The sequence below is a fragment of the Anguilla rostrata genome, chromosome 5, assembly GCF_018555375.3.
Source record: "Anguilla rostrata isolate EN2019 chromosome 5, ASM1855537v3, whole genome shotgun sequence".
Classification (NCBI taxonomy): domain Eukaryota; kingdom Metazoa; phylum Chordata; class Actinopteri; order Anguilliformes; family Anguillidae; genus Anguilla; species Anguilla rostrata.
In genome coordinates, this window is record NC_057937.1 from 63,208,241 (window position 1) to 63,225,566 (window position 17,326).

A 17,326-nucleotide genomic window follows, 5' to 3' on the forward strand; every position below is an offset into this window, starting at 1 on the left:
AAGAGAGAAATATTCTTTCAGGGGGCCCAGAATTCCGGCTGACACTCTCTCTGAGACTACAACTCCTAGACCTCTGTGTTTGGGGGGGAGGGGGGGGTGGTGTAGGATTAATTGAAGACTACAACTCCCAGAGCAGAGTGTTGGGGTGTACAGTAGGGTGTGTGGTAAATGTAGAGGTAGACATGGGCAGGTTTACAGAGCCACAGTTACAGTGAGGTCCTGCATCAGACAGGTGTCTGTGTGACGGCTAGCCTAGTCCACTCCTCATGCGCTCCTCTGTTTCCTCTCCTCCTTTCTCACCATCCCCTGCTTTCTCTCTGTGCTCTTCCTCCTCCGGCCCCTGGCCTCCTCTCCCTCTCTTCCACAGGGCACAGGGGAGAAAGTTTGCCAGGAAGAGGAGTGCGGAGAGGCATGAGAGGGAGAGCATGGCCCCCACTCCCACTCCCACCTCCAGCTCCCTCTCCCCCCCGCCCCCCATGTCTTTGCTGGGGTGCAGGTACACCCCGCCCCCATCATGGCTGGGCGTAAGGACCGCTCTCTCCAGGTGGGTCCTGGTGCCCGCCCCCAGGCTGCTATCCCTGCCACCATCGACACCTTCATCTTCGTCATCCTCCTCCCTGTCCTGGCCGTAGCCTCTGGAGGAATTGCTCGGTTCATACAGCTCACTCTCGGAGTCCGGAAACACCTGAGAGATTTCCAGCACCTGGAACCCGGGCTCCTCGCTGCTGTCAGGGTGGAGCTCCCAGTCCAGCTTCACCCGCACCCAACCAGAGCCCGTGGCTAGCCTCTTAATCCCTCCCCCTCCTCCTCCTCCTCCTCCTCTCTCATTGGCTGCTTGCTTCTGAGCTGGACAGGTGGAGACCAGTAGCTCTGCCCTCAGCAAAGGTCCACCCCCATCACCCTGGGCAACCACTCGCTGGGTTGGCCCGGGCGTCACTGTGACCACAGTGTCAGCCAATGAGGACAGCCGCAGGGAATAGGGGGCGGGGTCGAAGGCGGAGACCAGCGTGGCCGTTTCATCGCTGAACTGGAGCCAAATGCTGAAGGCAGCTTCCTGAGAGACACAAACACAGTAACGTAGGTACACAGTAAATGTTCAGTGTTACATCAGCTCTTACAGAATACATACATTCCCTACTGGACTCTGATTTAATACTGGACATTTTACTGGACATTTACCAGAACCTTTTAGGACACAAACAAAAATCCCTGTGCAATCACATCCATGTACTTCAATATTCAGAACACAATTCTTCTTTCATATGCTTGTATATATAAGAGTGACAAAGTAGTGGTGCCCTGTGATGGATTGGCGATCTGTCCAGGGTGCTGCCTCTCACTCAGTGCATGCTGGGATAGGCTCCAGGTCCCCCACAACCCTGACCAGGAATAAGTGGGTTAGATAATAGATGGACGGATGGACATCTGCTCAATGTTAAAGGCTTTGCAAGGAACTATGGGAGTTTGAGGCAAATATAACTTTGAGGAATGGCTGCATGTGCTCTTTCAAGATATAGTGTAAAAGACAGGAACATTTTCCTGTGAATTTCACAAATGACAGAGGGCAGATATCCAGATAAGTGTGCATGTTTTAGTTTGACATTGTAAAGATAATAATAAGTTGCTGAGAGCATGAAGGCCGATGTACTTGTTGTAAGTGGAGTTCTTCCAACATAAGCTGTCAGGGGTAATTCCTGAAATCTGTAGAGTGCTATCTTATAGAGAAAGCATTACATGTTTTGGGTATTTATATATTTGTCTGCACCTAGTAAACAAATATATTAAGTTTTTAGGTATATTTTTCCTTTAAGAAGCAGATAGGATGGAAGGGACGAAAGAGATGAGTATCTGGTGAGTCTAAGGAATCTGTGGTCAGGTCTCCCACTAACCTGCCCATGGCTGTACAGAATGTTGTGAGCCATAGCCGTTGCCGTGACTACGGAGGGGTGGGTTGGGTTTGCGGTGACTGACAGACTAAGTCCTCCCACCAGCTGGACTGATAGGTCACCAGGCGTCACATGGTCCGCAGTCACAGTGACATCACAGGAGCCCAGGACTCCATCCCATTGGCTAGATACAACCTGAGGGGCAGAGAAACTGTCATGTCTTCCTCAATCCTTCAGAAAGGAAGAGACAGAAACCCCTGTGTAAGCCCATCTCAATGCCTCCACACCAACACACACACATGCTCATGCACACACACCACCACACACACACAGACCATCACTATTTCATGTTTAGGTGACAGACCACTACCTGGCTGGTCAAACATTCAGGTGTCATACCACGTACTGACCAGCAGGTGGCAGGGATAGGAAACAGTGGTTAAGGAAATCAGATACAAAGGTATTTATACAGGTTACAGGGCATACACATTTCTGTTTCCCGTCTCTGGGGACAAAAGACTTGGGAAGGGACTGTGCTAATGTCCTGGAAGTTCAGAGAGATGAGCTTCACCCTACCCCTGCCCTGCAGTTGCTTAGAAACATCCTTCTGCCAGCCTCCAGGCCTGAGAAGCTCTGAAGCCTTTGCAGTCTGTTCAGGGATCCCATGTATTGCTTGATTAGGCTGCTGACTGGCAGCCATCTTTAGGAACCTGTCTTTTCTGAGTCCCACCGTGTTGCAGATGGTGAGCTTGTGAGCCTTTTATGGGGCTGGGTTACATTTTCCAGTTTCTCTCAACTGTTTTCTCTCAACTAAAGGTCTTCTGTTTAAAAAAAAAAGTTTTAGTTTATTTTAATTACCTCTAAAAAATGGCTGTTAAAAAAATAAAGACTTACTGATTGATTGATTGATTATTTTAACTTCTGGAAGCCCACTCACTCGTAGTGAGGTCACTCCAGACTGTAGGCCAATCAGATTGTTTTAATCAAATTCTACCAGCCATCTCAGAATTGTTTTTTTTTTTTCAAACAGCATTGCAAAACAAGGATTACGATAGCTTACAGAAAGCGCATGCGCAGTTATGTTTATGTTTTTCACCGGTGTGAAGCCGACAGACAGCACAATGCATAGATGCAGTACTTGATTCGTAAACGAGCCATTTACGAAACTTAGAAGTACAGTAACATTCAAACTAACAAGGATTAAAATTATTTTAAATCACACAGTTAAGTAAAACTGTACTGAGATCCCAGCGTAAGTCTACCTTTGTGCCGGTGGTCGTGTCCACATGTGCCTTCCCCCCTCAACCTCTGCATCAGCAGCAATGGGGACATGGTGGAGCCAGATGTGGAGGGGGTCGACCATGAGGGGGAGGGTGAGAGCCATCTCTACCATCCAGATGATCAGCTGCCAGGAGAATATTTAAGAGACAGACTGGCAGCTGCCCTGTCTGCTCCTGGTACTGCCATCTCTGCAGACTGGCAGCTGCCCCATTTGCTTCTGGCACTGCCATCCCTGCAGACTGGCAGCTGCCCTGTCTGCTCCTGGCACTGCCATCCCTGCAGACTGGCAGCTGCCCTGTCTGCTCCTGGTACTACCATCTCTGCAGACTGGCAGCTGCCCTGTCAGCTCCTGGTACTGCCATCTTTGCAGACTGGCAGCTGCCCTGTCTGCTCCTGGTACTGCCATCTTTGCAGACTGGCTTTATTGCAGAGGAGGTAATGATTCACAAACTAACTCGGAATGTCCTTCATTTAGATGACTATTTTACTAGCGCGCAGTAACTTTTTTTTTCGAAGTTCCAGAGTTTTAATTGGCCAAAATTAACATAATATACATATTTTATATTTATATTTATAAAATAACATGTTTTGTCTGCCATTTGATTGGGTAGACCTGTGATCGGGACAGGCCGATGCCAACCTCTTCTTCAGCTTTTCGTTCAAATTGAACGCTTTTTCTTGAATCTCACAATGCTACGAAATGGCTGTGTAGGTAATGATCTATAAACAACACAACTATCAGACACCTTAATTACATAATCAGTTCTTAGGCCTAACGTCACTGATCAGACAGTTTTAAAGTGTTTAAAATGTGGCATAATTAACTGCCCAAATTAATTATAAGCAAATTAGGTCATGATAACACATGATCACTTGATACTACCAATTACAAATGCTGACAGTAAATAAAAAAACAGACTCCAGATACAAAAATTCAATTTATAAAAAATAACTTGTATAAAAACAAGTCCAAAAGTGACTGGGAGTCTTAAAAAGGCAGCCAACCCAAACAGGAATCTCATCCCAATGGAATCTCACAAAAAAAAAAAAAATTTTAAGTCCCTTCAACTGAGGTGTCTTCAGGCTTTATCCAGTTGACTGTTAGGTGGACACAGGTGCGCATCGTCAAGCAATCAAGCCCCAATCCGCTTCACCTGCAGGATTAAGACATGCACGCAGACTCCACAGAGCAAGGGAATGGAACAGTCCTGGTCTTCAGTATAAGTTGTTATCCAGCAGACGACATTTTGTTCCGTTTCTAGAGCACTTTTTCAGTTAGACGAAGATAAGCACAGGTGAGCCAGTGTCCCATAAGACTCACTCCCCTTGGCTTTTCCCCATTCGGTAAGCAGGTAAGAAGCTCAGGCCTGCAGGTGAGCTAGTGTCCCATAATCCCCTTGGCTTTTCCCCATTCGGTAAGCAGGTAAGAAGCTCAGGCCTGCAGGTGAGCCAGTGTCCCATAATCCCCTTGGCTTTTCCCCATTCGGTAAGCAGGTAAGAAGCTCAGGCCTGCAGGTGAGCCAGTGTCCCATAATCCCCTTGGCTTTTCCCCATTCGGTAGGCAGGTAAGAAGCTCAGGCCTGCAGGTGAGCCAGTGTCCCATAAGACTCACTCCCCTTGGCTTTTCCCCATTCGGTAGGCAGGTAAGAAGCTCAGGCCTGCAGGTGAGCCAGTGTCCCATAATCCCCTTGGCTTTTCCCCATTCGGTAAGCAGGTAAGAAGCTCAGGCCTGCAGGTGAGCCAGTGTCCCATAAGACTCACTCCCTTTGGCTTTTCCCCATTCGGTAGGCAGGTAAGAAGCTCAGGCCTGCAGGTGAGCTAGTGTCCCATAATCCCCTTGGCTTTTCCCCATTCGGTAAGCAGGTAAGAAGCTCAGGCCTGCAGGTGAGCCAGTGTCCCATAATCCCCTTGGCTTTTCCCCATTCGGTAAGCAGGTAAGAAGCTCAGGCCTGCAGGTGAGTGAAGGGGCTGCTAGACCTCCTCTGTCCAGCCGGGGGAAACGTTTTAGCTACTTTTCAGTCTTTTTCTTGTCATGTAAATTTAGTTTTCTTACTGTTGATTAAAATACTGGATTTCGGTCTTTGTATGTTGCGTCTCTTTGTGTTTGGTTCGCGGGTTTATTATAAACGGGCTGGACAGTGTGAGACAAAACACTGCATTCGGTTGAACTGGAAGGACTCTTAATTTCACTTTAATTCAGTGAGACTAGTTTAGTAGCTTCAATGAAACGTGCTGATTGAAGCTCAGAACAACTTTAAAGTTTGGAGCTGGTTACAAAAAGTCTAATTTGTCAAAGTAGCAACTGATTCATCCAACAGTGCTATACTGAAGGATCTTTGGCGATTGGATCTTTGGTTTCGAGATTAATTTTATTTTTATTTATATAATAAAAAATATTGTATTTTTATATCAGTTTATTGTATTTTTTCCACAAATACTCTTTTTGTGTATTTATTGAGAATCATGTGAATTCAATAAAGCATATTTGAAATATACTAATACATTTCTCTCTCCCCCTCTCAAACTGTGCCAGGTTGGTTTGTTGTTTGTTGGAGGAGGCGTGTCAGAAGGAGAGTTTGGCTTCTGAGCACCTGGGATTTCTATTTTGGTACCAAGGTATTTCATAAGGTATCTTTTTTTGCATTTTTTATCTGGACAGGATAAAGTGACTTCATGGAGGAACACAATTAAAAACTGGAGGTCTGTGAATTCAGTGAGTGTACTGAGGGGGCCTGTGTCTGTGTGTCTGAGGTGTGTCTGTATGCTCACTACAAACTCAGTAACAATAGAAATTTTGGTGAAGGGGCGTCAAAAGTCTGTCCCTTCCCCTCTGTCTCTCTCCCTTTTCATGTCAGATCCAATTAAATTCATACCAGTAGATTCCCCTGCAGATACAGCACAGTGTCATAGCGGTTCCACACTCTCAGACATTTTCCCCTGCATTTCAATCTGGTCAGAGCGCTCCGTTTCAGGCTCGGGGAGATGGGGTTCAGAGGGAGAAGAATCCGATTCGGACACGGGGAGATGGGGTACCTGCAGGGGAATCTACTGGTATGAATTTATTTGGATCTGACAGTGTCAGAAGGATCTGATTCGGACACGAGGAGATGGGGTTCAGTGTCAGAAGGATCTGATTCGGACACGGGGAGATGGGGTTCAGTGTCAGAAGGATCTGATTCGGACACGGGGAGATGGGGTTCAGTGTCAGAAGGATCTGATTCGGACACGGGGAGATGGGGTTCAGAGGGAGAAGGATCTGAATTGGACACGGGGAGATGGGGTTCGGGGAGAGCAGGCTGGGTCTCGGACAAAGAGGGAGGGGCTTCAGGGCCGCCAGGATTCAGAACACATGCTGCTGGAGTCAATCAGAACTTCAGAACTGGCTGGTTGGTAACCAGGCTCTGCTCGCGTTTGCCTTTGGAGGCACTTCCAGAAAGCAAAGGCCCCCAACACCAGCACTCCCAGCACTGCCAGCACACCCAGCACTATCACAGCCACTGCTCCAGCAGAGAGTCCCGCAGAGAGAGGAGGGGCTAAGAGGGAACATGGAGGGACTCATTAAGGAAAAATACAGCAGAGCAGGTAATAATCAGGCAGGAAGACTACAATAATAATATGAATAGCAACAACAATGATAATAACAACAAAAATAAAAATAACAACAATAGTGGGACTCTGAGGTGGAGCCCTGGGGAACGCCTGCGCTAAGGCAGAGGGTTTCTATGATACAGCCCTGCCATGTTACCCGTTGGGGTAGGAAAAGTACATCCCGTTGGAATTTATGAAATACCGGTTTGTGCGCCAGGGTAACCATCGGGATCAAGACAGAGGATCAGTGATGATTCTGTTACGGGGGGGGGGGGGGTTGATAGTGACATTATTTTACTGTCAGATAAACCACTGCCCTTTCCTGCCCTTTTCTGTGCCTAAAGCCTGTCTTACAGCAGCAAACCAGCTAAAAGGCATCCAAATGTTTTCTCCAGCTTTACTTTACAGACAGAAAAACCAGTACAGTGATTTGTGGCCAGATAGAGGTGAAACCCTACACTAAAGGCTTCAGCAGGCCATCTTCATACTTTCTGGAGCCAGGTAGTCTATAGGCTGATACATTTCAGTAAATTCAACGGTATTGTGAAAATACTCATTTTATGCACATTCCATAAGAATTGCAGTCTAATAAAAAAGGAATCAGTCTTCTTTCCAATAATTGTCAGGATTTAGTCAACTGATGGGCAACAGACATTGTTTGGCAAATGTTTTATCTAGAAATTCTGGGAAAAGAAGACATAAAAATAGACAAACCCAGGCAACATCTTAGAAATAATGGCCTAAGATTGCAAAACATTTAGACTAAAACCTCTACCTTTGTCTCCTGTGCTTAAAGGGACAGAGCATGACAATCACACATGAGGCATTGTGGAAAATAAATGTGCTAAATGAAGTGAATCATCTCTTACACTTGCCAGTGCTGCCAAACCAAAACAATTAAGAGAGAATAACTAAGAACACAACTGCACAATAAAGGTCATGTGTAACTGCTTTAATCTGCCTTTTTTATTATTATATATAATATATATTAGTATTATTATTCTTTCCATTATTGTCCCAATGGATTACAGCAGCCATAACTCAGTGGAATAACAGAGTGGACCAATAAGATGCTGAGCACTGCATCTGCACAAACACACAGATCTGAAGAGGAGGACCGTACCTGAGATGTGCACAGAGACTGAGCCGATGGTCTTGTTGGTCTCAGGATGGGTCACCTTGTAGACTCCAGCATCCTCCAGTGTCACACTCCTCAGCAAAAGGGTGTAGTTCTGGGCCAGAAGCTCACATATCTGAGCACAACGCTCCCCATACCTGGCTGGGCCTTCATTTGCATCGAGCATCAGCACCTCATCTGAACCAAGGCCTGCACTGAATGTTACCCTCACTGGATCTGCGGTATAGAGCGGTATGGAGAACAAACCACCGGCCTCCACTGTGAGGGTCTGGGGTGGGTGGCCTGTGAGGGCAGGGAACTCATTTACATATTTGCATATTTTACACTTTCATGTACATTTACTGGGGATATGAACACATTATCAACAGCAGTCAGCTTGTTAGTGTAAAAAGGTCAAAATAATATATGGCAAATTATGGCATGAAAAAATTACTGGTGTCATTTTTCGTCACATGTGAGGTACATTACACAATATTTCTGTAAATTATTAAATATTTTTACGTTTGCACTGATTATAAGTAATTTAAGAAAGAATGGCCCCTCTACAAAACTGAAGATTTAATTTTACCTGTAACAACGAGCCTGACAGAATCTGGGTTCCCACTCTCTTTTGGACTGCTGTAGAAGCACTGGTAGTCGTCTTCATCTGAAAACCGTGTCTGTCTGATGGTTAAAGACATGTTTCCATAGAGGGCTTGTTCTGGGGAAACTGAAGCTCTGTTCTCGAACCTGGGCCCATATGCGATGGTGTTCTTATGGAGCTCGTAAACGTTCTCTCCACCTCTCTTCCAGAGGATATCCAGATCATCAGCACGCGCTTGCATATTAATGTTCCCAAAGCAAGGAAGACTGGCAGAATTTCCCATCGCTACGGAAACATTTGATGGGACTGAGTGAGTGAGTGAGAGAGTGAGAGAGAGAGAGAGAGAGATTTCAGGGAAACAAATATAGATTCAAATTAGGAAATAAAACAATTAAACACAGTAACAATTACAGTTATTTAGGTTTAAAAATAAGCTCAACAGGAAGCTTTAACTTGGTGGTAAATGAACTGAAGGAGAAAGCACATTCTATGCCATAAAGAAAAATACTCAAATTATACTGCCTGTCAAAATTTGGCTTGAAATATTCCAATAAGTGATTCAACCAATTGCATTATATGGCAGCGAAGTGTGGGGTCCGCTCACAGAGCATTATTTTGTCCCATTACAAAATGGGACAAACACCCCATAAAAACCTTGCATGCAGAACTTTGTAAAAACATCCTCCATGTCCAGAGGAAAGCACCAAACAATGCATGCAGGGCATAATTAGGCCAATACCCATTATTAATTAACATCCAAAAAAGGCAGTTAAATTTTGGATTCACCTCAAAAACAGTGACCCCCACTCGTATCATTACAAGGCCCTGAAATACCAAGAGATGAGCCCAAAGAAGAGTCCCCTCAGCCAGCTAGTCTTGAAGCTTAGTTCATTAACCCCTATTAACACAAAGCAGCCTCAAAACAGCAACATACAAACAATTAGAGTCAACCAAATTATAGCAAAACATAAAGGAAATTACATCACCTACTGGGACACACAAACAAAAACACAAAGCAAATTAGAATGCTATCGGGCCCTAAAAAGAGAGTACACGGCAGATTACCTGACCACAGTGAAAGATTTAAAGGTAAGTGTACCCTTACCGTGCCAATAAAGCTTACTGAATTGAATTGAGAGAGAGAGACACAAAGAGAGAAAGAGAGATTTACAAATCATTCCTGGCATACAGGAATTGAATAGCTCAGCAAAACCCTAAGAATAATAACAGTAATATCCTTTGTCAAAAAAAAACTTTTTGGGCTATCAAATTCACAAACACCAAAAACATTCACTAAATCTGTAGGAAAAAAGGTGACATGTACTTGCCTCTAATTTCCAGTTTCACATCTGAAAGAACGGTCTTATCCTTGTACCGGCATTTATAAATGCCGAGGTCACTGTACACCACAGGACTGAGGGTGAGGCTGTAGTTTCCTGGGTCTGTTAGGTGGAAGGATTCCACCCGTCCCTGGAAGCCGCTTCCTGGGGAAAAGGATCCGTTGTGGTGTTTGGCCACGACCAGCCACTCAGGATACTCATACTGCTGAAACCGCCACTCCACATCCCTGCTGGGGTCTCCATGGCAAGGGAGAGTGAGGGAATCGCCGATGCTCACAGATAAACCCACACAGTAGACTGCCACCTGGGCTAGGGGTGGAAGAATGAGAACAAGCGCAAAACTGGATGTTCAGTCAGTGTAAGAGAAATCTCACAGTGTTGGACTTTTCATGCATAAGAGAAAACAACTCAATTTATACTGTGAGCTCCATTATGTTGGGGACAAATAAATATTTTTCTTGATTTGGGTCTGGTCTCCACTATTTTAATAGTTCATATGTGGCTAAAGTGCAGATTCTCAGCTTTTATTCAAGGGTTTCACCATGCAGAAATGACTGCACTTCTTATTACATTACATTACATTATAGGCATTTAGCAGACGCTCTTATCCAGAGCGACATACAACAAGTGCATAGGTTTCATGATGTAGAGGCGCAAAAGAAACACTAGAGTGAAGTAAGGATCGTAGTGCCAGAAGTGACCACATCGATCAGGACTCCAACCCTGTAGAGTAAGCTTGTTCAGCAAGCAAGAATCCTACCAAGTACAAACTAGCATTGGAATCACACCTAATCATACAAAAACAATCCTGCCAGATACACTAACATAATCAAATTATCCTAGCTAGGTACAGTGAGCTGAACTATAGGCTAGGGAGGGGTGGGGAGAGGTGCAGCCTGAAGAGATGAGTCTTCAGTCTGCGTTTGAAAGTGGTGAGATTCTCTGCTGTTCTGACCGTCACGGGGAGGTCATTCCACCAGCGAGGGGCCAGGACAGACAGCAGATGGGAGCGGGAAGTGCAGACGCGAAGAGGGGGAGGTGCCAAGCGTCCAGAGGTGGCAGAACGGAGAGGTCTGGCTGGTGTGTAGGGTCTGATGATCCTCTGAATGTACCCTGGTGCTGACCCCTTAGCTGCCTGGTATGCAAGCACCAAGGACTTAAATTTGATGCGAGCCATAACAGGCAGCCAGTGGAGGTCAGTGAGCAGGGGGGTGACATGGGAATGTCTGGGGAGGTTGTAGACCAGACGCGCTGCAGCATTCTGGATGAGCTGCAGGGGTCTGATGGCGGATGCTGGCAGACCAGCCAGTAGCGAGTTGCAGTTGTCCAAGCGGGACAGGACCATCGCTTGAACCAGGAGCTGGGTTGCGTAGGTGATGAGGAAGGGGCGGATTCTCCGGATGTTGTACAGGAAGAACCTGCACGTTCGACTCACCGCCGTGATGTTCTGGGAGAGGGACAGTCTGTTGTCCATCACCACTCCAAGGTTTCTTGCAGTGGGTGATGATGACACCACAGTGTCCCCCAGGGAAATAGAAAAGTCGAGAAGGTTAGAGGATGGAGCAGGGATGAAGATCATCTCCGTCTTGCCTGGGTTCAGCTTAAGATGGTGGTTATCCATCCAGCTCTGGATGTCCCTCAGGCAAGCAGAGATGCGAGCAGAGACCTGAGTGTCAGAGGGCGGGAAGGAGAGAAAGAGTTGGGTGTCATCGGCATAACAATGATAGGACAACCCGTGGGCAGAGATTACAGGACCAAGAGATTGGGTGTACAGGGAGAATAGGAGGGGACCAAGGACAGAGCCCTGGGGAACTCCTGTGGCAAGGGGGCGAGGTGCTGATACTGCACCAGCCCAGGCGACTTGGAAGGAGCGACCGGAGAGGTAGGACTCAATCCAGTCAAGTGCTGTGCCACAGATCCCCATAGCTGCCAGGGAGGACAGGAGGATGGGATGGTTGACGGTGTCAAAGGCAGCAGAAAGGTCTAGGAGGATCAGGACAGATGAATGGGAGGCTGCTTGTGCGGCGTGAAGCGACTCATTGACCGAGAGGAGTGCGGTCTCTGTCGAGTGGCCAGGTCTGAAGCCAGACTGGTAGGGGTCTAGGAGGTTGTTCAGGGAGAGAAAAGAGGAGAGTTGATTAGAAGCAGCTCGTTCAATTGTTTTGGATAGGAAAGGGAGAAGGGAGACAGGACGGTAGTTCTGGATGACAGAGGGATCCAGAGTGGGCTTTTTCAGCAGTGGGGTGACGTGGGCCAGCTTGAAAGAAGAGGGGAAACATCCAGAAGACAAGGAGGAGTTCACGAGGGAGGTGACATATGGGAGGATGTCAGGTGTGATGGTCTGGAGGAGAGAGGAAGGGATGGGGTCAAGAGCACAGCAGGTGGTAGGGCGGTGGGAGAGTAGGAGCTGGGAAACATCAGAGTCAGTGAGGGGAGAGAAAGTGGAGAAGCAAGGGGAGGGAACAGAGCTGGGGGAGTGGGGAAGGGTGGTGGTGGACGTGAAGGAGCTGCGGATGTCTGCAATTTTCTCATCGAAGAAAACTGCAAAGTCATCTGCAGCGAGGGAGGACTGAGGTGGGGAAGGAGTGCTGAGGAGAGAGGAGAAAATGGAGAACAGCTGATGAGGGTTAGAGGCAGATTTATGAATTTTTGTTTGATAATAATAATAATTAATTTTGGCAGAGGTTACAGCGGTAGAAAATGTAGCTAGCATAGACTGGTAGGCAGACAGGTCGGATTGAGCCATGGATTTCCTCCACTTCCTCTCCGCTGCACGTAGGCTGGCCCGGTTGGTTCGGAGGGGGTCAGACATCCACGGACTGGGAGGGGACGAGCGTGCCTGCCTGGAGACTAGAGGACAGAGAGAGTCAAGTGCTGAGGAGAGCGAGGAAGACAGAATGGAGGATGCAGAGTCAGTGGGAAGGTTGGAGAAGGATTCAAGAGTGGGGAGTGAAGCAGTGACACTGGAAGCGAGAGAGGAGGGAGAGAGGGAGCGGAGATTACGGCGGACCATGACAGTAGGAGTGGATGGAGGGGAGGGAGGGAGGGGAGTAAGAGGGAGGGAGAAGGAAATGAAGTGGTGGTCAGACTGGTGCAGAGGGGTCACTGTGGGATTGGAAGAGGAGCAATTCCTCAGGATAACCAGGTCTAGGAGATTGCCAGCTTTGTGTGTTGGTGGGGAGTGCATTAGGGAGAGATCGAATGAGTGAAGTAGAGGCAGGAAGGCTGCGGAGTGGGAGGCATCAAGGTGGATGTTGAAGTCTCCCAGGAGGATCAGTGGGGTGCCATCCTCTGGGAAGGAGCTCAGCAGGGTGTCAAGCTCATCAAGGAAGCTTCCCAGGGGCCCTGGAGGGCGATAGATAACTACAATATACAAGTTAACAGGATAGGTGATTGAGACAGAGTGGTATTCGAAGGTAGAGATGGAGAGGTGAGAGAGGGGGAGAACAGAGAATTTCCAGGAGGGAGAGATCAGCAAACCTGTGCCCCCACCACGGCCAGATGGGCGGGGGGTGTGAGAGAAGGAGAAGGAGGAGGAGAGGGCTGCAGGGGTTGCAGTGTTGCCTGGTGTGATCCAGGTCTCAGTGAGGGTCTTATACATAGACCCCTTATTTCAGGCCATCATAACGTCGGGGACAAATGGTGTTTCAGGTTTTTCTGATTAGTCAGGCTTGTTTAGCTGCTTGCCTAGTGTAGGTATAAGAGAGCTTTCAGTATCTAGTCTTGATTCTAGCCTTTTGATTACATTTGGAATCAATTACAGAGCTACCTGGTGCCGGTTTTGAAATGTCTCTCATCTAAACTGCCTTAAACGACTCATTAGACCTTGTGAATCCACACACCTTTATTTATGCAAAATGCATGTATGTAGCCAAAGTTACTCACCCAACAAAAGCCCAACAAGGACTCCAAAAGTTGCAATTGTCATGTCCAGCAGGGACTGTTACTGAAAGATCTGAAAATGTAATGGTGGAAGGAAAAGAACATATGCGAAATTTCCTTAATTGCCATTGTGACTTTGAAACGGTCTTTCTAGTAAATCAGACAACAGAAGCAGGAAGAGACGTCTCTTCTCCGCTGTGGCTCAGCTGGCTAGCTCCGACAGTCTGGCTGAAGACAAACCCTTTAAACCTTTCACACCGTGAAAATTTGATTGGGTGTAGAAGATTCACGTGTTAGTTATGGTTGTGTGCTGAAAGGCTGCATGTTGAGATTTTGGAAGAGTGTTAAAGTTTTTGTGAGTTGCTTGTCATTGGCTTAATGGCGGGTTGTAAACTTGTGTGAAGGCACATCTTGCCACCTACTGTAACAAAGTGTGTAGTATCATGCTGATTACATTATTGATTTACATTCTATATATTGACCCCCTATTTTCATTGTTTAAATAACGCCCTGCTTAACTCCCACTGTTTATCCCCAATCTCCAACAATCCTTTGATGCTCCATTCTCTGCCAATTTCACCCATCCTTCCACAAAGTCTCTCTTTCAGCATCGTATTTCTTGCGTTCTAAGAGCACATGTTCTACGTTTTCTGTACATTTACATATCACACATTTATCAGATGCTCTCTTATGATGTAAAGTGTTGCATTTAATCCTGTGAGTCCAAATCTAAGCCAAGAGAGAGTAACATCTTCTCGCCTGCGTCTTCCTGTATATGATTTTACTTTAACAAATCTCTGTATCTTGTAATATTCCCAACCCTTGGAATGCATATCCTGCATGTTTGCCGTGTTTTATTAGTGATGTTGCCTCACTCTTTCCAAAAGGTATTGCTAAGATGTCATCGCTGTTCAATTTCAGAGCTCGTTTATCCATTTTATCATCCATTTTCTACTGTAAGAATGCATAACTATACACAGGAACTTTGGGGCCTCTGGCTCCCAGACTTTTTTGGTCAACCAAGGAAGTATGTGCCTGTCCCTTTCCTCTTGTGACCCTACAATAAACTCTCTGCGTGATCAATTAAGCACCAGCTTGGGGCAAGGAACACCCCCTTTTTGGAGTAATGGGGAGTTCGATTAACAAGCTTAAACATTAACACAGTAATCAATGGTCTATCTGTTCACATTTGATTGACTGCTCCAATACCGCAAGCCAATCAAATGTTTGCCTGGCCACAAGAATAAACCAATCACATTACAGAGATCACACGTGGGGTTCCGTCGTGTCAGTGACTTTTGAGCATACAAGTAATCAAAAAACTTAACAGCTTTGCTCTAAGGTAAGGCATTGCCTGACCGACCAGACGCGCATCTCCTTAAGGACATTACTCGTACCTCGCTGGAGACCTGCCTGAGTTGGCCTGCCACCGTTCGCGGAATAAACCAAGCCGGCTTATTTCCCATCTACAGCTGTTTGAGGAACATGTATCTGCGTACTTTTCGTCCGTATCGCCCTTGCGGCCAGGACCCAAGTGGAAGATTTGTGCACACCCGGCCGTCGTCTTGACTGGAACCCGTCACGACCCCGACTTCATAGAAGAAGTTTCCCAAGTCCCTGCGCACCTGCCACGGACCCCTGGGACCAGCTGACGAGCTGAACGAGCGGTGGTGTGGAATAGCAAATTCCTTTACCTTGTAGTTTACGCTGTTATACTTTATTTTTATGAGACTGATATAACGAATTAACCGAGTAACATAGTGTAGCGTATAACTAACCAATAACGCGAGCCTTCGTGGAATGGTAGTACTGCCAACCTCTTATGTTTAGCCATCGCAAAATCATCATTTCCTCGTATAATCTTATTCATCATATTATACAAATTATTGTTTTCAATGAACCTGTTACCAACTCATTATCATAACCAATAAATGTATATTCTTTATTTCTAAACTGTTGTCGTGTCCGTGTTATTTCAATAAGTTGGGCTCTACTGACATCTCGAATTCTGATTGGTTGTTGAAACTCCATTCATCTGAGTAAACCTCACAACACTATGCTTGAAGTCCAACACGAGCAGAAATGCAACAGAAATCTACATCTATGCCCAATCGTGGAAGGTTTAACGCCAACACTGATAGGTTACGCCGGGCACCCACCGCACGCGTCGCGTAAGCGGCGCGTAGAGGTTGAGCTTAATATTGCAGCAGTGGAGTCTGAACAGATTACCACTCTGTCTGGTTTTACACCCATTGCAGGGTAAAATTACGGCTATTATTTCTGCTGTGTACACTGATAAGTGGTTAGAAATTATTTAGCATATACTTGCATCTAATCCTGGGATACACACACCAGCACCTACATGTCCATCACTTGGGTCTTTAGAACAGTCTGTGTAGATCAAGTAGTTGTAATATCTGTTCTTTAGATACATTTCCATTATATATTCAATTTAATGAATTTGCCTCTCTGACAACTCTTTTTTTCTGCTTAATTGCAAGTCTATTTTTAGGGTCAGGATATATCCATAGAGGTACATTACCTAACACCACGGTAGGGCTGTATCAAATTTTATTCATGACACAATATTCTATTTTTTGGCCCACAGTCCACCCAAATCCTCTCCCTGCACATACCGGGTATTCCCAGTATCCCCATTCCCAGCCATTTTGGAGCCCCACTGATGCAACATCTCCCTTTTCTGTTCCTTGCAGTTTAACCCGGTATGCCAACGATCACTCAGTTCTCCTTAAGTGTAGAGGTAATTCACTAATTTCGATAAGTAAAGCATTTATGGGAGTTGTTCTAGATGCACCAGTACTTCGTGCTCTGCACTGTACTCAGTCAATGGTTTCTGATGCAGAGTTAGTTGCTGCTCCATATATTACACAAGAATAATCAGTGGCAGATCTCATTAGAGACAGATATGCAGCACTGACTCTTTGTTCATGCCCCAGTCATATCCAGAAACACATCTCATATGTCATGGTTCTGTGTTTCTGTCTCTGTTTTTCCTTGTTGGGCGGCACTTCTGTTTTGTGTCCTGCTCGTTCCCCTGTTAATTGTATTATTGCTTTCAATTATTTTATTATTGTCTCGTTATTTAATCATCGTCCCCACCTGCCTCTCGTTTTCCCTTCCCTCTGGTTTGATTGTTCTTTGAGTTCACCTGTGTCTTGTTACCCCTGTCTATTTAAGTTCTTTATCCGCTTGACTCAGGTGTTGGTTCCTTGTGTTTGTTTCAGACCGTATGTACCTGCCAGTGTTTTTGACCGGTTTGTGTTTCTGACTTTGTTTCCGCCTGTGTGTTTCTGTGCGTTTCTGCCGTTTGTTTTTTTGTACTGGTGAAGTTCTGTTTTTTTTGTATTTTTTAGTTTTCGTTTTATGCCTCTCGTGGCTCTTTGTTTGTTCTGTTTTTTGTTAGTAAAGTCTTTTTGCATCTACATTTTTGAGTTTCGTGTTTTTCCCCACTCTGCACCTGGGTCCTAAACCCCATACCGTGACATCATAAGGTTATTATTTTTTTTTTTTTTGCATTTAGTCTCTACATGTATTATATGATGTTTCCATGTGTCTTTTTGATGAAGCCACAATCCTAAGTTTTTAGAGTATTTTACCCTCTCCATTG

The 17,326-nt window shown here is 45.9% G+C and overlaps 2 protein-coding genes and 1 long non-coding RNA gene across 11 annotated transcripts in view; 1 reads left to right on the forward strand and 2 right to left on the reverse strand.

Annotated features, from left to right (window-relative positions):
- LOC135255915 (CD276 antigen homolog) overlaps positions 1–17,326 on the reverse strand; it is a 105,574-nt gene that overhangs the window by 63,885 nt on the left and 24,363 nt on the right. The window contains exon 4 of one of the 8 annotated variants that reach the window (XM_064337714.1): positions 8,462–8,782. The exons of the other annotated variants lie outside the window; for them this stretch is intronic. Within the exon in view, the coding sequence (XP_064193784.1) occupies positions 8,462–8,782 (321 nt within the window). The remainder of the gene's footprint in view (positions 1–8,461; positions 8,783–17,326) is intronic. 8 annotated transcript variants of the gene reach the window in all.
- LOC135255923 (transmembrane protein 132C-like) lies at positions 88–2,855 on the reverse strand. 2 transcript variants are annotated; one of them, XM_064337748.1, is made up of 3 exons: positions 2,824–2,855; positions 1,890–2,081; positions 88–1,054 (listed from the first exon to the last, which is right to left on the reverse strand). In XM_064337748.1, the coding sequence occupies exons 2-3, from the start codon at positions 1,920–1,922 to the stop codon at positions 248–250; spliced, it is 840 nt and encodes a 279-aa protein (XP_064193818.1). In that variant the 5' UTR covers positions 1,923–2,081; positions 2,824–2,855; the 3' UTR covers positions 88–247. The 2 variants fall into 2 exon arrangements, with proteins under 2 accessions (XP_064193818.1, XP_064193817.1); XM_064337747.1 differs by lacking the exon at positions 2,824–2,855 and having other exon boundaries at positions 1,890–2,754.
- LOC135255932 (uncharacterized) lies at positions 4,190–5,196 on the forward strand. Its single transcript, XR_010330320.1, has 2 exons — positions 4,190–4,519; positions 5,102–5,196. It is a non-coding gene; the product is annotated as an uncharacterized LOC135255932 (long non-coding RNA).

Bases quoted from the DNA above. Each gene is read 5' to 3' on its own strand.
- LOC135255923 (XM_064337748.1), bottom strand. From the start codon at position 1,922: ATGGCTCACAACATTCTGTACAGCCATGGGCAG. The intron at 1,055-1,889 runs GTTAGTGGGAGA...TGTGTCTCTCAG, and splicing joins TTCTGTACAGCCATGGGCAG to GAAGCTGCCTTCAGCATTTG.